The sequence below is a fragment of the Musa acuminata genome, chromosome BXJ1-3 (genome assembly GCF_036884655.1).
Source record: "Musa acuminata AAA Group cultivar baxijiao chromosome BXJ1-3, Cavendish_Baxijiao_AAA, whole genome shotgun sequence".
Lineage (NCBI taxonomy): Eukaryota > Viridiplantae > Streptophyta > Magnoliopsida > Zingiberales > Musaceae > Musa > Musa acuminata.
Window position 1 is genome coordinate 3,473,570 of NC_088329.1, and position 25,563 is coordinate 3,499,132.

The window sequence follows — 25,563 nt, forward strand, 5'->3', positions numbered from 1 at the left end:
TAAGACAGATGGTGCCTTATGCGTCTACAACCCGGTCCGTGGTACTCGGTGCAAGCTACCCTCCCCGCCGGGCAAGAATTGTAAATGGGGTGGCATCGCGGTGAGATTCTTGAACGATGGAGATGAGGTGACGAAAGGCTACAGGTTGGTCTACCTTTCACGGCACTCAGTAAGGAGCAAGTTGCACCGCTGTCAGGTCTATGACTCGTCTGCGAGGGTGTGGACGATGGACAAGGAACTCGACTTCGGTCGGTTGGAACTACATTTGGAGCACCCGGTGATCTGCGACGACGTGGTGTTCTGGGAATCGTCAAATTCGTTCTCGAACGAGATCGACCAGTATGTCGTCGGCTTCGATGTGAGGAAGGAGCGCACGCAGATCATCCCTCTGCCGAAAGAAGCAGCCGTCGCCCGCTCGGACACGATCGGAATAGGCATGTGGGAGGGGAAGTCGCTGTGCCTAATGCATTACGAAACGTGTACTTGGGTGATCGGACTGTGGCTGCTGAGGAAGACAAACGACGGTCCGCCAGGATGGGTGAGGGTGCATGAGGTGAGCTTGGGCCAGTTAGGGTTCACGAAACCCCGCAACGTGAGCTGCGTCGTGCTGAGAGAGGTGGCGATGACCACGTCACTTGTTTTCACCGTAGATAGCGAGGCATATAGCTATGATATAAAGGATGGAGAACTCAAGAAGCTGGGATCGATGGGATACAGTTACCCACCGTTGATCCCTTACTCTAATACGCTTCGGCCATGCGGTGAAGAAGAGGAACTGTTCGTAGATAAGAGAAGAGAAGTTGAATGAAAAATTTTGTCTTTCATGTGTCCAATGCTGCGATTAAATATCATTAAATAGAGGGTCTTTTGTTAGTAGAATTTTCTGCCATTGTGAATGAAACAGCAAGAAATGATTTCTTAGGAGACAATATTAAAATTGTTATGAGAAGGTATAACATATCATAGACAAATTCACTTTGACTTAGTAATGCATAGTAAACAGGTTGTGCAAGAAAAAGTTCATGTCCTGAAAGAGAAGAGGATTGTTTAGTTGATTCATATGCATGCACGCGTTCCCTGTCGAGCAACAACATCTTGTCATTCTGCAACTAAAACCAATCTGCACTCTATACAATCTTAGATAGGCAACATCTTGTCTATATAACTTTTTGGGATTTGTTCGATTTCAAGAGAGGAGAAATCGAATAACATACTATCAGTGTACAAAAACTAATAATGCTTTGAAATGTAAGAAAAAAAAGAAATATAACATACTAAATAATACTTACTGCATGCTTTAAGTCATAAAAGGGAGATTCAAGAAATTTTCTTTCTTTCTGATTCACAATATATATATATATATATATATATATATTATAAAACCACAATAATTTCTCATTCTAATATACCAAATCAAACATTCTTTTTCATGAATTTCTTATGCCACTGAACATACTCGTAGCTATGAATTTAATTAGGATACTTATTGCCATCGATCACCCGATGATGATTCAGAATAAGAGGCACTACACCCGATCTGAGGGCCTTTCCAACCGAGATGTCTTCAGGATCAGTTCACACAATCCATAAGACTCGGGCTGACGTCAACTGCCCCAGATGACGCCCCGATTGACCTGACATCACCTGGTCAAACAGACCGGAACGTCAGCTAAGGCACATTAACATCCTGCTCAGGCTCGATCCTTCACGTCACGCCAACACCGCTGTCAGACGTTACCAGGAATACGATCCTGCTCCCTGCAAGCGGGCACATCAGGAAACAGTAAGCTTCTCTATAAATATCCTCGTGTTCTAAACAGGAAGGGAGGAAAAAAAGATAAAAGCCCCCAAGATCATCCACGGACTTGATCGTCGGAGGGGTCGGGTCGAGCTCTCCCGACCCGACTTGTGTGCAGGTGCAAAGACGGAGGCCTCCCGTAGAACGTCCAGGCGAGGAGCCCCCTCCCGGAGGAAACGGTGACCCCATCGCGATTGGACCACCGTAGTCGGCCACCTCAACAGTCTCAAGGGTCATCCCAGGAAGATCCCCAATCATTTGGCCTCGAACCCAGTCGCGTCGGCCCTGAGGCCACGGCTTAAGGTTGTTTACACTAACATTTTGGCGCTAGAAGGAGGGCCCGAATGTCAAGGGATCGCCCGATTGACTCAGACGAGCTCGCAGCTGAGGGGTCACACCCGATCGGAGCTCCGGGGGAACATCCCCTGTTGGGAAATCATGGGGGCGACATCATATGCGCAGCGGAAGAACAAGAAAAACAAAATCCCTGATTCCCAAAAAGATGTTCGTCGTCGTGCGAAGATTGGTGCGCAAAATCCGCGAAACACAAAACTGCGTATAGAGTAGATTGTGTTACCTAGGGAGATCGTATATCCCTGTTTCCTTGCAGATCCTTAGAAGAGGGTGAAGGAGGTCAAGCGTCCTCCTCTCTAGCGGTGATCCACACAGCAGGGTTGCGACGACGCTCCTCAAAACTCCGGTGGAGAGGGAGAGGAGAATAGGAAAGGCAAGCAAAAACTCTAGCCTATGAGGCTGTGAATCCCTCCTATTTATAGAGATCCCCTGTCAAACCCTAATGGGTCCTGCCCTAATGGGTATTGGATCTACATCCAATAAGACAAGGGCTCCATCAGATATCTCATATCTGAACCTCTACTCATCGCAATGCCTACCATATGTGTGTGACCCTCTAGGCCCAATATCGAGCTGGCCGTGAGTCATACCTGTCAGAACTCCTTCTAACTCAGTGAATTATTATCTCTATAATAATTCACTTGACTCATCGACTACGGACGTACTAGGCCACTACGCCGTAGTCCCCAGACGATACAGGGGAATCCAATCCATTGGACCTGTCTGTCCTCAGTTACCGTGTACCTATAGTCCCTCATCCATCTAATATCCCAGAGACCGTATATCGAGCATGGTGTTGTCAGACCCATACGGTTTCTACTCGAGTCTCGCTCTAATCGGATTCTCCCGGAGAACTCTTTCTCTCTCAACCCGAATGACCCTGGCCAGGGATTTGTCTGAGCAAGAACACATGAGATATTCCTCTCATGACGCCGAGAGTGGATGATCCTCTATCGACACTCAATAGCCCTCGTAAGGTCGACTACCACTCCCAATGACCAGCTGTACTAGATCTGGGACAGCCAAACCTATAAGTCTGGTATCAAAGAGTGGAGCACTCATACAGGACATCCTTGGTGTCTCAAGTCTAAGGACCAGATACACCACTAGGACTACGGAATCGCTGTCTGACAATAAGGCATCATCAACCATCCAACATTCCGTAAGCGGATCAATCAGTGAACTCATTCTCCAATGAGCACCTGTACTGTATCCCTAGTGTCCCTACACGAGCAGCTATGAGACCAGCTGCATCCATCATATGGACGGGTATACAGTACACCAGTCTATCCGGTTATCACGATGTCCCTCTCGAGTAACCTATGACCGGGATTATTTAGGATATGTGTTTAAAGGTGAATCGATCTCATTATCGTGATCTCATCACAATCCGATTCCCATTGCACAAATCCAAGGACATCACAATATATATGCACATATGCAATAGTTATAAAGTGATATACGCCAAAATATAATAAGCAAAAAGATTCTGTATCAAGTAACACGTGCCATCACTCACGTGATTGGCTTGCTGGGCACCTATGACTAGGATCCCCTACGTGAAGAACCTCGAGCTGAGCACCCCGTCGCGACCTCAAAGCACCATTGGCGGTTATTCAACGAACCGGGCTGGTCGCCGCCCGAAGGAGCCCCAGCCGACCCGTCGCCTGTGTCATCCGAGGCCTTTCAGGACCTCGCTCATCAAGTCCAAGCTCTGACGGGTATGGTGCAAACCATTATCTCGCTCGTTTCTCATCCGGCGCACCCGCCTACGATCCAACCACTGCAGTAATAGGAGCCGCCCGTTCGGGCCCACACGCCACTTCTGGAGCTCCCCACTTCGCCTCGGGTCCGATCGGCCCCACTCGGGGATCGAGTGATGGCAAACCCGAGCGGTCGCCTGGAACCCGAGGCATTGTCTTCTGATTCAACAGACTCCCTACGAGCCCAGCTACGCTTTGTCAGTCAGCGGCTCGACAAAGTGGAGAAGGAGGTTCGCAGGTCAAAGGGAGAGCTCGGGGAGCACGCACACCAAGGGTGTATGTTCGCGCCCGAGATACAAGATCAGACAGTCCCCCCGAAATTTTGGCTCCCCTCTTTGGACGCATATGACGGCGCCACCGACCCAGCGGACCACGTAGCCGCTTTCCGTGCCCAAATGGCGTTGTATGGAACCTCTGACTCTTTGATGTGTAGGGTGTTTCCCACGACTCTGAGGGGGCCAACCCGCACATGGTACAGCGCTCTGAAGACCGGGATGATCGCCTCCTTTGATCAGCTCGTCAAAGACTTCGAGCTTAACTTCTTGGCCTATGCCCAGCCAAAGCCGTCTGTTGCACTGCTCCTCGGACTTAACCAACGGGAGGACGAGCCCCTCTCCCATTTTGTGAATTGCTTTACAACACAAATCCGAGGGTTGCCGGACGCTCATCCCTCTCTGTTAAAGCATGCGTTTATGATAGGCCTGCGACCTTCCAGATTCCTCTGGTCCCTCGTGGAGCGACCCCCCACCACGGTACCAGATATGCTCCAGCGGGCTAACCAGTACATCGCGGCAGAGGCCTGGGTGGCTGTGAGGAGAAGGGATGACTTTTGGCAGCGGACTCCATAGAAGAGGTCAAGTACCCGCGGTGGCTATCCGATGTAGTCCTCGTGAAAAGAAATCTAGGCCCTGCCTTAGTCTCTTCAGAGCGAAGGTTCAGTATCTACTTGACCGCCTCCCGGCTCGCAGTTAGCCTCGACCTAACCCCTTTTGTATCTACACGGCTCAACCGCAGACTGCCCCGAGTCCACGCCTGCATGGCCTGCTCACCTGAGCAATACCCCTCGGCCGCAGCCCGCTTGCGTCGTGCTCCTCGGCCGCGTGTTGACCGAGACCACGCTTGCGCAGCCTGCCCGCCTGTGTCGTGCTCCTCAGTCGCATGTTGGCCGAGACCACGCCTACGCGACCTGCCTGCCTGAGCCATACCCCTCAATCGCAGCCCGTCTATGCCGTACTCCTCGACCGCGTGTTGATCGAGACCACGCCTGCGTGGCCTGCTCGCTTGAGACGTGCTCCTCGGCCGCAGACTGCCCGAGTCCACGACTACGCGGCCTGCCCGCTTGAGCCGTGCTCCTCGGCTGCATGTTGCCCGAGACCACGCCTGCGCGGCCTGCCCGCTTGAGCCATACCCCTCGGTCGCAGCTCGTCTGCGCCGTGCTCCTTGGTCGCGTGTTGACCAAGACCACGCCTGTGCGACCTGCCCACCTGAGCCGTGCTCCTCGGCCGCATGTTGCCCGAGACCACGCCTGCGCGGCCTGCCCGCCTGAGCCATACCCCTCGGCCGCAGCCCGCCTGTGTCGTGCTCCTCGGCTACGTGTTGACCGAGACCACGCCTGCGTGGCCTGCTTGCCTGAGTCATGCTCCTCGACTGCATGTTGCCCGAGACCACTACCTCTGCGCGGCCTGCCAACCTGAGTCGTGCTCCTCGGCTGCATGTTGCCCGAGACCACTACTCTGCGTGGCCTGCCCACCTGAGTCGTGCTCCTCAGCTGCATTTTGCCCGAGACCACTACCTCTGCGTGGTCTGCCCACCTGAGTCGCGCTCCTCGGCTACACACTACCCAGGGCCACCGCTACACATCCAACCCTCCTTAGTTACTAAACTCCACAATTCCCACACCCTTGGTAACGGACCGACAACCGCCCAGTTGGGATGGTCTCTTAAAGCTGAAGTCATGCCTCGGACTCCCTTTTTACAACAACCGATGCATAGCTTCCTTCGGGGGGGGAGGGGGAATATGATGAGGGTAATAATAATGTTAAGACTCGGGCTGACGTCAACTGCCCCAGATGACGCCCCGGTTGCCCTGACACCACCTGGTCAAACAGACCGGAACACCGACCGAGACACATTAACATCCTGCTCAGGCTCGATCCTTCACGTCACGCCAACACCGCTATCAGACGTTATCAGGAATACGATCCTGCTCCCTGCAAGCGGGTGCATTAGGAAACAGTAAGCTTCCTTATAAAGATCCTCATGTTCTAAACGGGAAGGGAGGAAAAAAAGATAAAAACCCCCAAGATCATCCACTGACTTGATCGTCGGAGGGGTCGGGCTGAGCTCTCCTGACCCGACCTGTGTGTAGGTGCGAAGACGGAGGCCTCCCGCAGAACGTCCAGGCGAGGAGCCCCCTTCCGGAGGAAATGGTGACCTCGTCACAATTGAACCACTGTAGTCGGCCACCTCAGCAGTCTCAAGGGCTGTCCTAGGAAGATCCCCAATCATTCGGCCCCGGACCCAACCGCATCGACCCCAAGGCCACGGCTTAAGGTTGTTTACACAAACATTGAAACCCATCCATAGGATTCATCAACTACACAAGATGGCAGCATCACTGAGATCAGCACAATGCCTATCCGAACCACACAAACCATGAAGGATACCGAGATGAACAATGCCTTCCCCTTCGGTGGATTCAGAGGTCTCAATACTAATTATTTATGAACAATAAAAAAGATGAGTACAAAACCAAAGCAAATAACTAAAAGACAAGAATGGTTGTTCCTACCAATTTTACAAAAAAAACCAGGCCATGGATCCAAAATTTACAAATCATTTACAGAGGTTGTTCCTACCAACTTCCGTATCACTGTACATAGTTCATCATCCATATTTGTTTATGCACCCGAAGGTCGATAATGATGTGATAAAATATTTGTATATGAAAAAATACTAGGAGGTATAATGGAATTAAACAACAATCACAATTACATGAAATATCAAGATTTACGTGAAAAAATCTCTATAACACGAAGGGTAAAAATCATGGGATAAGCTAGAGAAAATTCACTATAAAAATAATAAATGTATAAATCTCATAATCTCTTGTACAAAACCCAAGCGATTACGTTACAGTGCATAATATCCAAAAAATTCCATAAGTGATCATAGTAAGAATTAATTATAAAACTGATTTAATAATTGAGAACAGCCTCTGAGTTATCCTCGTCCTCTTCCTCTCTCTTTTTTTCTTTTCTGTTTTTGCCCTTAATTGCTACTATTTCAGTTTCTTCTTTTTTTTTTTTTCTTCTCAACCACGTCCACAATCCTCTTTTTTTCAACCTTACCTGTCACACGTCTAGATTAAACAAAGTTAAGGTTTACGTTAAAAGAAAAAAAAATTAATACTGATATGGGCTGAACTAATGGGCTATGTGCCCAACAGATAAGAATCTCTAATGGAATTATATCTGTTGTTAGATTTGAAGAAAAAAAACTCATGCAACTTCAGAATTAGATCACTCATCGTCGGATGATTCTGAGCAATTCAGTAGTCAGATCTCAGGAAGTCTTATCCGGCAAAAAAAAAAAAAAGGTACCGAAATCTCGAAATGTGATGATGCTAAAACCCCCAACACCAAGTAACCTCTGCTACCTTTTCCCTCTTCTTTTCTCGGCAAGTTAGATGTCATGGATAATGTGTAACGGAGGAGAGTGATTTGATGGATCACACTAAATCTAATAATTAACTACTGTTTTTATATGATGTCTGAAATAGTAACTTTTAAATGTCATTACTCGTTGTCACTTTCATAAAAATATATGAAGAATGATATATATTATTTTCACTTTATTGTAATACAATAAATATGAAATATATATAGTTTCATGGAAAGAGTTGATGAATATTGCAATCGGTCCTTAAAGAAGAAAGCTGTGTCGATAGATGATGCAGAGGATGACAAGAACGTGTGCATATACATCCATGCAGGCACGGTGGTGGGACGCGGAAACTTCAACAAGAAAGCTGAACGGGAGGTGCGGCGGGCGGGCGAGCGAACCACCACCGCTTACTTGGCATATAAATCACCGTCCACTCTCCCTCCTTTGCATCCAACCAGCACTGGCAACAAGAAGGAAGCCAACGACCATCGCAATGGCTGCCTCCACCACAAAGTTGGCCATGCTCACCCTTGCGGCAGTTGCCTGCACGTACGCAGCCAAGCATCTGTGCCCTGATCAATCTCCCTTCCTTCTCTCTCTTCATCCCCTCCTCTTCTTTCTCTCCTTCGTATTCTCCCGCTCCGGCTCCAATGGCGCCCCTCCAGGCCCCGTCTCCTTCCCTATCTTCGGAAACTGGCTACAGGTCGGCAACGACCTCAACCACCGGAACCTCGTGGGCATGGCGAAGAAGTAGGGTAACGTGTTCCTGCTGCGGCTCGGGGTACGGTAATTACCCCCTTCCCTCTTGGACAGTCGTATTCTTTCAAATCTCAGATCGTTGGAATGGGCGGTACGCTCAACAACACCCATAGCATGGACTTCGTTGGTCCGATGAAGCTGGGTAGTCGCTGTGCCTAATCCATTAGGAAATGTGTACTTGGGTGGTGTTCGGACTGTGGCTGCTGAGGAAGACAAACGACTGTCCGCCAGGATGGGTGATGGCGCATGAGGTGAGCTTGGGCCAGATAGGGTTCAGGGAACCCCACCCCCCCCCCCCCCCCCCCCCCGACGTGAGCTCCATCATGCTGAGTGACGTTACTTGTTTTCACCATACAAAGCGAGGCATATAGCTATGATATATAAAGTATGGAAAACTCAAGAAGCTGGCATCGCTGGGATGCCCATTACCCACCGTTGATCCCTTACTCTAATACGCTTCGGCTTCGGCCATGCGGTCAGGAAGAGGAGCTGTTGGAAACAACCTGATGAGACTTTTTCCCTGTCATATATATATATATATGCATTACCGTAGAGAGACACAAAATAGCATGAAAAATTTTCTTCGGTTTCTCTTTCTTAGAGTAACGTGATCAAATGTTTTACTTTTGTAAATATTCGTAAATATAGATATCTTAATGTAATATTTTAAAATATAAAAATTAAAATATAAATAATAAATAATTACAAAGATTAATATGTAATTAGACCTTTCGACAAAACCATCAAGAGAGCATGGATATGGCATTAGAAGAACCTGTTTGAAAGATCTAATTGGCCATTGGCCATGTGCTCGTGAAGCAAACCATCGAGCATCTACAATTGACAACCTTAGAGAACCTAATGATGAAAATAATAATTATGCGCATTCTTTTATGAGTTTTGGTGCCGTGAACATTGTTGATGTAATGTTCTATTTCCTAGCAAAACTGCATCCAAATTATGCAAGTTCTTGCACAGTAGAAACTGTGACTGGGTAGAGAAGAACACAGTCAAGCTGCATAAAAGAAAAGGTTACTGCAAGTCCATGAAGAAGCCTATTCAAACTTACAATGTTTCACTGCTACGCAGAATTCCATGAAGATGAAGTTACTGCATGTCCATGAAGAACACGAAGAAGACTATTCAAAACTTACAATGTTTTACTGCTACGCAGAATTCCATGAAGATAGCCACCGGCCATTATCAAGGACACAAGAGAAACGACACCTGCAGGGAATACCTTTCCAGACTTGTTGTTACGAGACCCCATTACAGCTAGAAGAGTCACAGACGTACCTGATAAGTAAAACAGGCAGGTTAAGCATAAGGAGAAGGGGGAAAAAGATAGATATAGCCGGTGTTGAGCAGAATAGCCATGGTAGAACCCCTAACCCCAGGGATGATGTGTATAAAGGTCGTTCTGGAAGCTGGGTGTACACGTGACACAATAACGCAGCCGATACCCCTCCGGCAACTAATGACTTCTGGCTGCCGCTCTTCACACATCCCATTACACCGCCGGCTGGGAGGATGCCAATGGGAGAAAAGAAATGTTTAGCCTTCCAACGGAGGAATGCTTGTTTCGAACACACGTAAGAATGAAGCAGAAAAGGAAAGCTGCTGTGGTTTGCATGTCTTATGGGGATAGGAATGCCCATAACCCTCGTGGCTCCATACAAGATATGAAGTCCAACCTAAAATTTTGGATCCATTAACAGTACAGGATCAAGTATCGATCCTATATCTCACCCACCCGATGATACATAAATTAGAATGTCCGATCTGAATCTTAGGTACGGGTCCTCCTCATTTTGGATCCATAAGCTTATCAGATTCAGACCCCAATTGGATTTTCAATCGAGTATGGCCCCAACAAAAAACATCCCTGTTTATAAATGGTAAAAAGTATGTATGTATGCATCACAAAAAATAAATTGCTTACGAAACTCAGAAACAATAATGAGCACATATAACTTGCAGAGATAGACAATATGACCAAAATATGATTTCTTGGTGATGTTGAAGTACCAAAATAAAGAGAAAAATGTCTACACGAGCTGCTAACGAGGCATGCATCTTTCAACGTGTGTGTCTTCGCGTTGCACTCAACTCATGTAAAAAAAAAAGACCAATGTTAAGATAGATAGATAGATAGATAGATAGATATATACATATATATACATAGAGATATAGATATATATACATATATATACATTTAAATGTATATATATACATATATATATATACATATATATATATATATACATATATATACATATACATATATATATATATATACATATATATATAGATATATATACATATATATATATATATACATATATATACATATATATATATACATATATATACATATACATATATATATATATACATATATATACATATACATATATATATATATACATATATATATATATATACATATATATATATATATATATATATATACATATATATATATATATATATATATATATATATATATATATATAGATATATGGAGAGAGAGGGATAGAGAGAGAGATAGATAGATAGATAGATAGATAGATAGATAGATAGATAGATATATATAAATATATATATATATATATATATATATATATATATATATATATATATATATATATATATATATATATATATATATATATATACGTTTAAAGTGTGTTTATATATACACAGTGAGATTTCTTATACAGTTTTCGAATCTCGATTTCTTGCTGCAGCGATGAACCCTCCGCTCGAGATCGGCATCGTGGGCGAGAAGAAGCCCGTAACCGGAAGCTGTCGGCTTCCCGACGACTTGCACGAAGAGATCCTGTCCTACCTCCCCGCGAAGACATTCTTCAGACTCCAACCTGTCTGTAAGTCCTTCCACGAGCTCTCGGAAAAGTCTGATTTCCTCCATTCACAATCAGATCTCTGCAAAGCCGTCTCCGGATTCTTCATCAAGAGCTATAGTTCCTTCGACTCCTTTCTCCACGTTGACCCCTGCGCCGGCGTGCCCAGAACCTTTGGCGAATTCCTGAGCAAGAACAATGGCTTCATCCTTGGGTCAGCTGATGGCCTTGTCTTCGTCAGGCACGACAACCGCCGTGCTACCACCCATAGTTTATTTGTCTACAACCCGGCACGTAGGACTCGGTGTCATCTACCCGCACCATCGGACATGTGTCTGGAGGGTGGCATCGCGGCAGTGACCTTCATGAACGACGGAGAGAAGGTGATGAAAGACTACAAGCTGGTCTACCTCTCACCAACCTCGGAGTGGAAATCGTTTCGCCGCTGCCAGGTCTACGACTCGGTGGCAAAGATGTGGACGATGGACAAGCGTCTCGACTTTGGAGGGGCCGCAATAGACTTGGATCACCCGGTGGTCTACGACGAGACCATATTCTGGGTGTCGACTCCGGGACCGCTCATGATGATTAATCGGTACGTCGTCGCTTTCGACCTGAGGACCAAGTGCACGCAGATCATCCGTCCGCCGGAAAGAATGAACATCGATCGCTCCGACACCATTGGGATCGGAAAGTGGGAGGGAAAGTCGGTTTGCCTGATTCATTACCGTAAGTCTTCTCGGGTGTTCGCTCTAGAGCTGCTGGAGAAGAGTGGCAACGGTGCGATACGCTGGGTGACGACGCATGAGGCAAGCTTGGACCGGATGGGGTTCACGATGCTGTGTGAGGTGGCGACGACTACACTACTTGTTTTCGCTACACTTGAAGATGCATACACCTACAGTATAAAGGATGGAGAAATCAAGAAACTGGGACCGCTGGGATTGTGGTTTACATCGTTGATCCCTTACTCTAATACGCTTCGGCCATGCGGTGAAGAAGAGGAACTTTTCGAAACAACCTGAAGAGACTTTTTTTGTTTGTTTGTATTTCCTATTATGTATACATTCTCGTAGATAAGAGAAGAGAAGTTGAATGAAAAATGTTGTCTTCCTTGTGTCCAATGCTGCGATTAAATATCATGAAATAGAGGGTTTTTTGTTAGTAGAATTTTGTGCCATTGTGAATGAAACAGCAAGAAATGATTTCTTGGGAGACAATATTAAAATTGTTATGAGAAGGTATAACATATCATAGACAAATTCACTTAATAATGCATAGTAAACAGGTTGTGCAAGAAAAAGTTCATATGCCCCGACTAAATTAGAATGAATGATGCAAGCATATGGAGGGATAATAAATAAGTTTGAGACATTGAGGGATAATTAATATGTTTTTTTAATTATCACTAAAGAACTTTTACCACCTCCAAACAAGAATCTCCTATGTCGATAGAATATTATCTTAAATATTGGCTAATTATAAAAATTATTTGCCCATGAGAGATAATTTGGGGAATAAAAGTTCAATTAAGATTTTAGGAAGAATTTTATAATTTAAAATATATAATAATATTGGTTAAAAAAAACTTTAGTCGATCATCAATAAGCATACACCTATGATGAAAATGATGAAATTAAAATCAGTTGGACCATTATGATATTCCAACATCCAATAAATAATTCAATTGTGTAGTCATCTAGATTGAGTCTTTTTACCAAAATTCATAGATCTTAGAAAATCTTAAATTTACTTATATTCAAAAGGTATGAAAAGTTAAGATTAGAAATTATATGTAGAGTAGGCAGCAATCGATTCATTCCAAAAATTGGAGTAAAAGACACCACTTCTACCCTAATTTGAACATCTTTGTGACAAATCTCACTATCTTTCCAAATACATTGGATTTTGCATTTGTCCATTTTGTCCTAATCATAACCTACCATCTCAAATTAATTTATCTAACAATGGTTTGAAGTGGATTGATCTTTAAGACTCTTAATTAAGGCTCATATTAGCATTCTTAACTTGGAAGTCTTTAATTTAATTTGCTCGAGTGACAAAGGTTCTTTTTTTTCAAGATTCCTTATAAATTAGTAATTTCATAAATTAAAAATATCCTAAACATTCAAAATCAGTAGTAAAATATTCCCTCGCACAACTATTCTATCTTTAGCATCCTTATGTTTATCTGAAAATTTTGAAACTAAAAATAACTTTTTTTTTTTCAGATGATTATTATTTTTATTTGAATAAGGAAAAAGTAGTGATGCGAGGCAACGTGAGCAATTTAATGATCTTTTCACTATCTATCGATCTTAGCGATAACTAAGGCTCTTAATTAAAGTCAATTTTATCATTTACTTGGCATGTTAGATATCATGGATAATGTCTAACAAAGAGGAATGCTTAGAAAGATCATACTAAATTTAATAATTAAATATTATTATCATGAAATGATTATATATATATATATATATATATATATATATATATATATATAGTCAATCCTTTCTCTTTTGGTATAATAAAGTCTTCAATTGCAAAAATTTCGACACGTTTGGCATTTGTTAATCCATATATATATATATATATATATATATATATATATATATATATATATATATATATACTGCTAATCCTTTTGGTATAATAAAGTCTTCAATTACAGAAATTTCAACCCGTTTGGCATTTGTTCATCAAAATTTTCAAGTTTTTATCCATAATAATTATAAATATTTTAACCAGCCTAGATGAATCCAAAGTTCAATTGTTATATATAATCTTCAAAATCCCGAAGCAAAAACATTATAATCGATTTGGTTAAACCAAAAAAATGTTATAATCATATTTAAAAAATAAATTTAAATGAGAAACTAAAAAATTAAGTTATTAGATGTCGGTAAAAAATTATTATTATTATTTTAAAATAATAATTTTTAAATATTTTAAAAATATATTTTTTAAAATTTTTTGAAGTCTTAATTATTTAGGATCGATTATATGAATATTTTGTAAAATCATATATATATATATATATATATATATATATATATATATATATATATCTCATAAGAAATGGAATAATCATGCATCGAAAAGAACACCCAAACAAGCGACAAGTGTCACGATGGCATGCGGTTACGTGATGGCAACCACATAAGCAATGCAAGCACGCAAAGAAAAGATAGTAAGTGAACTCTCACACACAAATGTATGTATGATTTATTACAACCTTTTATTATAGCATTGTTATGTATGCTCATATATTGTTAATTTGATCTTCGATTTAGTCAATTAAACTTAATTAATTATACTTTAACACTCAATTAAAGTTATTTTTCTTGACACATGTGTATTTATTTATTTAGGGTACCAAATGGAGACCTAAGTATATGCGCATTCATACATTTTAACCTCTAGAAAACCCACCGCCTCCCCCCACCATTAATCCGCTGTTTCCTCCTTCGACGTTTCTTCCCCGTTGCCAGCGATCGAAACCAGAGCTCGGCGTCTCCTCTCTCTCTCTCTCTCTGTCTCTCGGTGAAGGATCTCTTCATCTGCCCTCTTTTCGTTTTGGATTTCGAGATTGCTTCCGTCGATCGACGTGGTAAACGTTTGTGGGAAATCGGGCATGGGTTTCTTTCCAGGCTGATTGGATCGGCCTTCTTGTTTCGGTGGGATCTTCCCTCACTTTGATCTTTGTTTGGGGGGCGAAGATTTCGGAGGGAAGATGGGGTATTTGAACTCCATCAGCGGGCTTCAAGCAGACGGTGCTCCGGTCAGCGGGGGAGGACTCAGGTCTCGTTCGTTTATTCCTTGTGAAGTCGTATTAAGGCTTACGATATTCTTTTCTAGATTTGTTTATGTTTCGTATCTCGTGCGATTTTCGAGCTGATCTTATGCTAGCATTCGCTTCATATATTTTGAGTTCTAATTCGAAGGCAAACTAACTAGTTATCGGAAGAGATTTATTTATTTATTATGTATAAACAGTCATTTATTCCTTAATAATTCAATATTAGTTAGATCCTTAATAATTGACAAACAAGTTATGAGATGGTTCCTCAGATATGGATGTGTGAACTTACATGGGAAACATGGTTCTTTTACGCTGAATAAACTCATAGAACTGCTTCCTATCTGTTAAATGTGGTGCTTGAATCTGCAGTTGAATATGTTGCCTAAAGCAGACTGTAAAGAAACATCCTACTCTTGCGTGTCAATCTAACATTAAAACTCATGCTCATTTCTTTCAAGACAGTCAAGATGGGAAGTTTGGTTATGAGTATGCAAGCTGTCCACGGAAAAGATCTTCAATGGAAGACTTCTATGAGACGCTAATTGACAGCGTTGATGGAGAAATTGTTGGCTTGTTTGGGGTCTTTGATGGTAAAATTTCTGCAGTATTTTGTTGTCTTTGTTTATGTTTAGAATGTCTTATCTTTTTTTCTTTTGTATTTGAAATTTTTTGGTAAAATTTTCATAGAAAACCCATTCATTAACTTGCTTCTTTCAATCCTTTTCTAGGGTAAATTTCTCTCGTGGAGAGTTGCTTATACATTCAATATCCTAACGTTAGACTTTGATGCTTTGATGAGTGGTTGTGTAGGTCATGGCGGTGCCCAAGTAGCGGAGTATGTTAAACAAAACCTCTTCGGCAACTTACTCAGGCATCCAAAGTTCATTACCGAGACAAAATCAGCTATAGGTGGTGCTGATTTGCATTTAGTGCGATGAAAGAGCTTTTAAAGAAATATAATATTTGGCTTATGAAATTCATCTGTGCTGTTACCTTCAGCTGATGCATACAACCACACGGACGCAGAATATTTGAAATCTGAGAACAGCCAGAACCGAGAGGCGGGTTCAACTGCATCAACAGCTGTCCTTGTTGGTGATCGTTTGCTCGTTGCAAATGTTGGGGACTCTAGAGCTGTCATATGTAGAGGAGGAGATGGTAAGCCCCACATCCTGAAATCAGTTCTCTTATCATCAATTATGTGTAATGGATTTCTGTACTTCATCTAGAACTAAACCGGCTTAATTTAGATGGAGTTTACTGCATTTTTTGCTTACTAACTGTATTTTGACAACCCAACCTATTTAAGAGCAATATTTAGAATGTGACTCCGGTGACATCTAGGTTCTTAGGATATATGTAGGTTCTAGACCAACAAAGTTTTGTGGCCTTCTCTTGATCCTGCCAAATGCTATGGTAGCTCTGTGTCTCCGGTGTACTGTACACACTGAAACAAATAATCATATATTTTCAGATTCTTCAAAAATCTGGTAATATAAAAAAGTATATACTGGAAGGAGAAAGAGAACATATTCCTGTTTGGATTCGCAGAATTTAAGCCTCGATTTGGAGAATTGAACCTGTAAAAAAATCTTCAGAAATGGCTGAAACTGCACACTTATGATGATAAATGAGGATTTAAATTGTTGATGATGGATGAGGTACTAAAGTTCATCACGCTCTCGTATTGCATATACTCGTTTTGAACTGACATTTTGGAGATTAATAGTTTACTAGAAAGTTAAACAGGATTGGAAACTTAATATTAAGTTATCCAATTTTTACACAGAATTATTTAAAGAATAATAATCACTTTTTTATGCTACTTGTATAAGCCATTGCACTTAATGTCTTTACAGCTTATCGATGCTACAGTGGTTTGATAGCTAGATACTCTTGGTGAAATTGTATACAAATAGTTTAGTCATGTTATCTTGCCTTTAATGTATGATCTAAGAACTATTTTTTGTTCATTGCTCGAGTGTTGTTCCTTAATTGATGGAACTTTCCATTTAGCGCCATACATGGTAGGTTTTGGTGCCACATTAGATGTATGACATGTCTTGAAATCTACAAATGGGATTTTTATTCGTGTGATTTATTATTCTAGGGTCTTTTATCCTGCAGTCCACATTTTGTTGGTTATATTTCTTGCATTATGGAATTCACCCTTGTCAAAACCATCTAATCGTAGACTTCAACGATTAGGAGTTTTACTATTCACGCCAATGACAAAACAGGCTGACAATGGAAGTTGATGTTTCCTTAATCTCGAAGCTAGTCATAAGCATATTTCTCCATTATTTGTTTTGTTCAGTGTTAAAGAATATATATTTTATATGGAACTTTAGGTAGATATTATTGTGTCTCCATTATTTTTTCTTGCCAAATTTACACATTTTTATCAAAAATCATCCCCCATGTATGTAGAGCTTGGTATTTAACATTTTACATATTTCCATAGGCATTATCTGTGATCTACCATTTGCTTTTGTTTGGATGTTTGCTTGCCCATTTGTTCATCTCATGGTTCAATTATACTATATGTGGTCATCTTTAGTTTGCGATTATTGCCTTCTAACTAGATTCAAATTTCTGTTTGATTTATGAATGGCAATAAACAGTACTGTGTGGTGCTGTTGACATCCTTGTTGTCATTGAATTCTGTTGTTTATGTTTGTTCTTATGCCCATTGAGGTTGTTCTGTATTCTTTATAAGATATCCATGTAATCTCTTCTCATTTCAATTGATTGGGTCGAAAAATCAATCTAGAATTTGTTGCATCACTCGATCCAGTTATCTTGAAAATTATAACTATTAAAGATTTTTTATTTAGCATATTAAAAAGCTGCTTGTGGTTCTAATTTTCGTTGTTTTTTTTCCCACTTTTTCTTTGTTAAATCCAGTTTGACATCTCAACTTGTGCTCAATTAAAACAAAAGTTTTGCTATGTTTATGTATTCTATGAACCTCTTGATACAAACATCTGATTCTTGCTTTTTCAATGGCATCAGTTGCAAACAAGTCCTTTTCTGAGGCAAACAGTTGTGGCAGTTGTAGCCAGAACCGAGAGGCGGGTTCAACTGCATCAACAGCTGTCCTTGTTGGTGATCGTTTGCTCGTTGCAAATGTTGGGGACTCTAGAGCTGTCATATGTAGAGGAGGAGATGGTAGGCCCCACATCCTGAAATCAGTTCTCTTATCATCAATTACGTGTAACGGATTTCTGTACTTAATCTAGAACTAAACCGGCTCAATTTAGACGGAGTGTACTGCATTTTTTTTTTACCAACTGTATTTTGACAACCCAACCTATTTAAGAGCAATGTTTAGAATGTGACACCAGTGACATCTAGGTTCTTAGGATATATGTAGGTTCTAGACCAACAAAGTTTTTTGGCCTTCTCTTGATCCTGCCAAATGCTATAGTAGCTCTGTGTGTCTCCGGTGTACTGTACACATTGAAACAAATAATCATATAGTTTCAGATTCTTCAAAAATCTAGTAATATAAAAAAGTATAGACAGGAAGGAGAAAGAGAACATATTCCTGTTTGGATTCACAGAATTTAAGCCTCAATTTGGAGAATTGAACCTGCGAAAAAATATTCAGAAATGGCTGAAACTGCACACTTATGATGATAAATGAGGATTCAAATTGTCGATGATGGATGAGGTGCTAAAGTTCATTACGCTCTCGTATTGCATGTACTCTTTTTGAACTGAGATTTGAAGATTAATAGTTTACTAGCAAGTTAAACAGGATTGGAAACTTAATATTAAGTTATCCAATTTTTACACACAGAATTAGTTAAAGAATAATGATCACTTTTTTATGCTACTTCTATAAGCCATTGCACTTAATGTCTTTATGACTTTTCGATGCTACAGTGGTTGGATAGCTAGATACTTTTGGTGAAATTGTATATTAATAGTTTAGTCATGTTATCTTGTCTTTAATGTATGATCCAAGAACTATTTTTTGTTCATCGCTTGAGTGTTGTTCCTTAATTGATGAAACTTTCCATTTAGCGCCATACATGGTAGGTTTTGGTGCCACTTTAGATGTATGACATGTCTTGAAATCTACAAATGGGATTTTTATTGGTGTGATTTATTATTCTAGGGTCTTTTATTCTCCAGTCCACATTTTTTTGGTTATATTTCTTGCATTCTGGAATTCACCCTTGTCAAAACCATCTAATCGTAGACTTCAACGATTAGGAGTTTAATTATTCACGCCAATGACAAAACAGGATGACAATGGAAGTGATGTTTCCTTAATCTTGAAGCTAGTTATAAGCATATTTCTCCATTATTTGTTTTGTTCAGTGTTAAAGAATATATTTTTTATACGGAATTTTAGGTAGATATTATTGTGTCTCCATTATTTTTTCTTGCCAAATTTACACATTTGTATAAAAAATCATCCCTCATGTATGTAGAGCTTGGTATTTAACATTTTATATATTTCCATAATCATTATCCGTGATCTACCATTTGCTTTTGTTTGGATGTTTGCTTGCCCATTTGTTCATCTCATGGTTCAATTATACTATATGTGGTCATCTTTAGTTTGTGATTATTGCCTTCTAACTAGATTCAAATTTCTGTTTGATTTATGAATGGCAATAAACAGTACTCTGTGGTGCTGTTGACATCCTTGTTGTCATTGAATCCTGTTGTTTATGTTTGTTCTTATACCCGTTGTGGTTGTTCTGTATTCTTTATAAGATATCCATGCAATCTCTTCTCATTTCAATTGATTGGGTCCAAAAATCAATCTAGAATTTGTTGCATCACTCGATCCCGTTATCTTGAAAATTGTAACTATTAAAGATTTTTTATTTAGCATATTAAAAAGCTGCTTGTGGTTCTAATTTTCATTTTTTTCCCCCACTTTTTCTTTGTTAAATCGAGTTTGGCATCTCAACTTGTGCTCAATTAATACAAAAGTTTATGTATTCTATGAACCTCTTGATACAAACATCTGATTCTTGCTTTTTCAATGGCATCAGTTGCAAAAAAGTCCTTTTCTGAAGCAAACAGTTGTGGCAATTTCTTGTAGAGCACCCATTTTACTTGCAAGTTCTGTTTCTTGGTTCTTACAGTATGTTGCAAAAGCAATTTTCTGATCATGATAAGAGTAGTTGACCAAACGAACTTCTGGGTGCTTCATAAATTAGAGAAAAAAGTCTTTTGTTCCCCATATAGCAAGTTTTGCTTCTAGCTCGTCCAGTAGATTGCAACGGCAATTTTTCTGATTGCTTGGTAATTTAGAGAAAGAAACCTTTTGTCCCTCGTGCATCATGGGCAAAAGCCAGTTCTTGGTACTTTGAACAACAGAGACCTGGCAAATCAACCTGTTGTGGTACTTGGTTGATGTGAGCTCTCATAATTAAACCGATCACTCTATTTTGATGGTGATAATATGGAGATGATTTTCTCTGGATGTGCTTGAAGGTTCTGTTTTTAACAAATTCAGTATCTGAAATAGAATACAATCACCAGAATCTTGTATTGAATTATTGATTGAGCCTCTTAAAAGTTTAGTTCTTTACTAGGAACTCGGCTCACGCTATTTTTTGTTACTTTTGCAGCTATAGCTGTCTCAAGGGATCACAAGCCTGACCAAACAGATGAGAGAGCAAAGGATTGAGGATGCTGGGGGCTTTGTAATGTGGGCTGGTACTTGATCTCCTCCCTCAGTTTTTATCAGTTTAGATCATTTCGTTATTTAAATACTGATCAACTGTAACTGCAGGGACATGGCGTGTCGGTGGTGTTCTTGCCGTTTCTCGTGCATTTGGTGATAGGCACCTGAAACAGTTTGTTGTCGCAGATCCAGAAATTCATGTTTGATCTCTGACCTGTCACTTTATTCCTACAATGTTATTGTCTTCAAGACTCGAGACATATCATCATCTGACAGTAATGCCTTTGACTGCTTCGACTACTGTTGAATGCAGGAGGAAGCGGTTGATGGATCTCTCGAATTCCTCATCCTTGCAAGTGACGGATTGTGGGATGTTGTCACGAATGAGGTACTTTAAAAGAAGATAATAAAAAAAAAAAAAAAAAGGTACCTGAAATATCATCTCCGAAGATTGAACCCTTTCTTTTTCATTTGGTTCCAAATTCAGGAGGAGGTGGTAGCTATTGTCAAACCCCTACAAGATCCAGAACAAGCAGCAAAGAAACTGTTACAGGAGGCCTATCAAAGAGGTAGTTCTGACAACATCGCTTGTGTCGTGGTACAGTTTCTTGGCTAGCCTTGATAACACAACCGAGCAGCAATAGGTACAAATTGTCTGCTTGATCTTTGTCATCGCTTTGTTATCTGTAATGGTTTCATGGATTTGGAAGTCAATAAAAAGATACCTTTGCTTTAACCAAAACTAGTAGCAAAAAGAGTATATTTGTGATGCTTAGTGGAGTCTGTATCATGCTGTTTTCACTTTTGTTAGAATAATCAATAAGATTGTTTGGTTAGAGTGCCTAAATTTCTTCCTGAATAGTCGTTTATATATACAAACCATTTTTACCATTTGGAATTTACTCCTGCAATTAAAGTAGCTCAAGTTTGGTAATTTAAGCCTTAAGGAACAATTTTGATATGCCCCCTATGAAAGCAAAATGAGACCCATGAAAGAAGGTCTCTTATTGAGTTTGTATTATAAATGTTGGCAGGAAGATTAATTTCACATGGATACAGAATTGAAGAGTCTAATGATACATAGTGGAGTTTGATTGTGATAGTTTCCATGGTAACTTTGACCATTTTGACGTAGATTCAAAGGTAAAGCCGTATAACCATTCTTCGTGATTGATCCATGAAGGGTCATGCCCATGTCTTATCTAGAGTGGCAGATGCGGATGTGTTTGAATAGAATAGAACCTAACCTATTAATTTGTTGTTTGCGCCCCTTAACAAAAATTATAGGTCCCATGTCATCCAAGAAGGATAGGAACATCTAAGTTACTTTTTAACCCTACACAGTTTGCCTCGTGCAAAAGAGTCTACCTTAGCCTTCATATTCTCCTCGTCTGTTGTGGACACAACCTTTCTTGACTCGGACACAAAAAAAGGAAGAGAAAAATAAACCAAAAGAAGGCTAATGGAGTTGGAGACAACGACCGATTGAATGAACAAGTTGATCGAGTATGGTGCCTCTCTCTCTCTCTCTCTCTCTCTCTCTTTCCATCCACACTAACCTGTTATTTAATGCTTTGTTGTCGTCCGCAGCCCACTGCCGACGACGCTTTCAGCAGAGCAGCGAGAACAGAAAAAAGGAGATGAAAAGTTGGTCCACCGGGGAAATGGAGGAGGGTGCCGAAAGCGGCGTTAAGACGTGGATCCTGGCATTTCTCTTTTGTCGAGGACTAGCGTAGAGATGCCGCAACGTCGAAGCTGCTGCCTCGCTCCTCCAAGTAAGTAGCTCTTTTCTTGGCCCTGCCTTCCCGTTGCACGGTCTCAGATAGAGAGACCGGCATTCTTCCTCCGTGCGCTCCACTTGCAGTCTCGGCACGGGCTGAGGCCGTTTCTCAAGTACAGGAGGCTGCGAGTCAGGTGCACATGGGTTGGGTCGAAAGTCCCTAGCGATGTTGCGATGGCGACAAAATGGCACCCGCAGACTGTCTCTCAAGGTGGGCCAATCCCAGTGTTCCACGATTCTGTCAGCTGTCCGCCACTTCCGGCTCGTCGTCATCGAGCACTCACTAACGCGACCGTGATGACAAAATGCAGTCTTCCCGATCGCGACGTATAAGAGAAGAAGGGCGATAGATTGATGGATGGAGGAATCGAGAGAGAGGCAAGTGATGGCGTTCGAGTGGGAATGGAACTCGATATGGCAGTTGTTTGCGACGCTGGTGTTCCTCCGGACGGCGTACAGGGACTTCCTTCCCCCGGAGCTCCACCACTCCGTCGGCTTCCTCCTCCGTGGCCTCATGACCCGCTTCGACACCGACCTCAAGATCATCGTCGATGAGTACGACGGCTCCTGCAGCAATGAACTCTACAGCGCCGCCCAGGCTTACCTCGGCAGCCACTGCCTCGACGACGCCCGCGTCGTCCGTCTCGCCAAGCGCCACGACTGCCCCCTCCCTCCTCCCCTCCTACCACACCACCCACGACTCCTTCCAAGGCATTCCCCTCCAGTGGAGCTCCGTCGTGGAGCGCGCCTCTGCCTCCTCTTCCCCCATCCGCAGCAGCTCCCTCTCTTCGGACCACCGCTACCTCGAGCTCTCCTTCCACAGCCGCCACCGCGAGGCCGTCCGCTCCCAGTACATCCCCCACGTCCTCCCGGAGGCCGAGCGCATCCGCCTCCGGGCCCGGGAGCGCCGCCTCTACACCAACCGCTCTGTCGTCTTCGGCGACGACCACCGTAACCCCTGGTCCCCCGCGCCCTTCTCCCACCCCTCCACCTTCGACACCCTCGCCATCGACCCGGTTCTCCGCGACGACCTCCTCCGGTTCGTCAGCCGCCGGAACTATTACTCCCGCGTCGGCCGCGCCTGGAAGCGGGGCTACTTCCTCTACGGTCCGCCCGGGACGGGCAAGACCAGCCTCGTCGCCGCCATCGCCAACCTGCTCGAGTTCGACGTGTACGACCTAGATCTCACCGCCCTCCGCCGCCTCCTCGTCTCCACCAACCCCAAGTCCGTCGTCGTCATCGTTTGTACAGCCTCGTCAACTTACTAAAACAGCCTTTGCTCCCTTCGTAGATCTTCTTGGTGTTTCTTTCTTTCTGACTTGAGCACAACGAAGACATGCCTCTTCCAGATTAAGCTTTTCATGCGTAAAATCTCACACCACCATCTGACTTATCTCCTCTAAATTAGCTTCTCACATTGGATCCTTCCACACGACGAACACGATTGTTGCATGTTAAGTGGTCATGTCTCTTCTCGATCTAAATCATTCAGATTATTGCATTGGGAGCTTCGATGCATGATGGATGGAGGGCAGTATTCGTCCCACCACTTGTAATCCACTAAAGGAAGGGGTGGACTAATCTTAAGCAGGAGGCTTAGACCCCTCGGACCCGGCAAAAGCCACGTGGGTCGAGCAGCCTTTGCCTACCGCTCCGCCCGGAGATGCGGAACGCGAATCATTGAAACTTTCAACGAGGGAGTGGCACCCCATGCAAACTTGTGGAATTCCCTCTTAATAGTTGTTACAGTCCATCAGTGTCTGTGCAGAGACAGATGGGAACTTAATTTAAATAAGAGTTTCAATGTATACATATATTATTGATTTTAAAAAAGAAACGTCTAATCAAAATCTACCATATCAAATTAATTTATCTAAAAATGGTTTGAAGTCGATTGATTTTTAAGACTCTTAATTAAGGCTCATATTAGCATTCAAAATTTTTAATTTGCTCTGAGTGTCAAAGATTCTGATAAGGTATATTTTGGGCCCAAGCCACGTCACGATCGATGGCACATGGCGCTACAGCCAGGAAAGCAGGAGCACCCCCTCGCGACTAGCCCGAGACTGTACTAAGGCGTCGCTCGGCACATCCCGTCCCGGAAAGCTCGGAACGGCACCGCATGGCGCCGTTCCGCGCATCTCGAGCGGCGGCCGTACAAAGGTACCACCTCACCTCCCGAGAACCGGTCGCTACGCCCGCGTACGGTCGACCCTCGTACAGTAGTATAAAAACCCCAGGTCGGCATCCGACCTGGGGAGGGAAGGGGGAGAAAAAAGATCATCTAGCCCGTCATTGACTAAATCGTCGGAGGGACCAAAGTCGGAAGACACTCGACGACGATCTTTTTTGCAGGGAAGCTATCATCCGCTGGCTAGAAGGCGCTAATCAAACCCTGCCAACGATCAAAGTGGTGGTCGATCGATCTCGAAAGCCAGCTCAACCAACCAGAGACTCCCGACATTGCCCCGTGGACCAAGCCGTGCTGACTCATTAGCCACGGCGCATCAATCCACCAACATTTTTGGCGCTAGAAGGAGGGCCATGTCGCAGGAGCATCTTGTTAGGATCGAGAGCACTAAGAGGGGGGGGGGTGAATTAGTGCAGCGGATAAAACTTTCTGCGACGATTTAAAACCGAAAGCTGCGTCGTTTGATAAAAGTCAGTTTACGTCTAAACGTAAACGTAAACTGTAAAGCGCAAACTGTTTTGTAAATACGCAGAAGGCAGTTTGCAGTTGTGATTGAAAACCAGAATATCGGCGCAAACTGAAATCCGACGTTCGTACGAAGAAACTGATTTACGTCTAAATGCTGATTCATAAATCACTTGAGTAGATAAGACACAGTTTAAGCAGGAGTGTAAAGGCAGTGTACAGTTATGGTAAAGCTCAAAATGTAAACGCAATCTGCAATACGATGATCATACGAAAAAGCAGATTTACGTCTAAACGCAGATTTACGTCTAAACGTAGATTTACGTCTGAACTTTGAAACTCGTTTGTAAAATCACAGAAGGCAGTATGCAGTTGAAATCAAGACGTAAACGTAAACTGAAATCTGATGATTGTACGAGGAAAGCCGATTTACGTCTAAAAGCATTTTTACGTCTAAATGCAGAT

At 42.4% G+C, this 25,563-nt stretch overlaps 3 protein-coding genes and 1 pseudogene across 3 annotated transcripts; all 4 read left to right on the plus strand.

Annotated features, from left to right (window-relative positions):
* The first annotated feature begins 11,092 nt into the window (after nucleotides 1-11,092).
* LOC135635940 (uncharacterized) lies at nucleotides 11,093-12,229 on the plus strand. The gene has a single exon (XM_065147422.1). The coding sequence runs from the start codon at nucleotides 11,093-11,095 to the stop codon at nucleotides 12,227-12,229; it is 1,137 nt and encodes a 378-aa protein (XP_065003494.1).
* Nucleotides 12,230-14,585: 2,356 nt separating this feature from the next.
* Nucleotides 14,586-16,034, plus strand: LOC135617261 (probable protein phosphatase 2C 45). The gene is made up of 3 exons (XM_065117306.1): nucleotides 14,586-15,005; nucleotides 15,469-15,596; nucleotides 15,817-16,034. Exons 1-3 carry the CDS (start codon nucleotides 14,938-14,940, stop codon nucleotides 15,942-15,944), a joined length of 324 nt encoding a protein of 107 aa, XP_064973378.1. The 5' UTR covers nucleotides 14,586-14,937; the 3' UTR covers nucleotides 15,945-16,034.
* Nucleotides 16,035-18,011: 1,977 nt separating this feature from the next.
* On the plus strand, nucleotides 18,012-21,278 carry LOC135635946 (probable protein phosphatase 2C 59). The gene is made up of 4 exons (XM_065147427.1): nucleotides 18,012-18,177; nucleotides 20,771-20,862; nucleotides 20,976-21,050; nucleotides 21,150-21,278. The coding sequence occupies exons 1-4, from the start codon at nucleotides 18,012-18,014 to the stop codon at nucleotides 21,276-21,278; spliced, it is 462 nt and encodes a 153-aa protein (XP_065003499.1).
* On the plus strand, nucleotides 20,766-23,734 carry LOC103974552 (AAA-ATPase At3g50940-like; annotated as a pseudogene).
* The last annotated feature ends 1,829 nt before the right edge of the window (nucleotides 23,735-25,563 follow it).

Bases quoted from the DNA above. Each gene is read 5' to 3' on its own strand.
- LOC135635940 (XM_065147422.1), top strand. From the start codon at position 11,093: ATGAACCCTCCGCTCGAGATCGGCATCGTGGGCGAGAAGAAGCCCGTA.
- LOC135635946 (XM_065147427.1), top strand. From the start codon at position 18,012: ATGGCATCAGTTGCAAACAAGTCCTTTTCTGAGGCAAACAGTTGTGGC. The intron at 20,863-20,975 runs GTTTGATCTCTG...TGTTGAATGCAG, and splicing joins TCGCAGATCCAGAAATTCAT to GAGGAAGCGGTTGATGGATC. The intron at 21,051-21,149 runs GTACTTTAAAAG...TTCCAAATTCAG, and splicing joins GGGATGTTGTCACGAATGAG to GAGGAGGTGGTAGCTATTGT.
- LOC135617261 (XM_065117306.1), top strand. From the start codon at position 14,938: ATGGGGTATTTGAACTCCATCAGCGGGCTTCAAGCAGACGGTGCTCCG. The intron at 15,006-15,468 runs GTCTCGTTCGTT...CTTTCAAGACAG, and splicing joins GTCAGCGGGGGAGGACTCAG to TCAAGATGGGAAGTTTGGTT. The intron at 15,597-15,816 runs GTAAAATTTCTG...GTGGTTGTGTAG, and splicing joins CTTGTTTGGGGTCTTTGATG to GTCATGGCGGTGCCCAAGTA.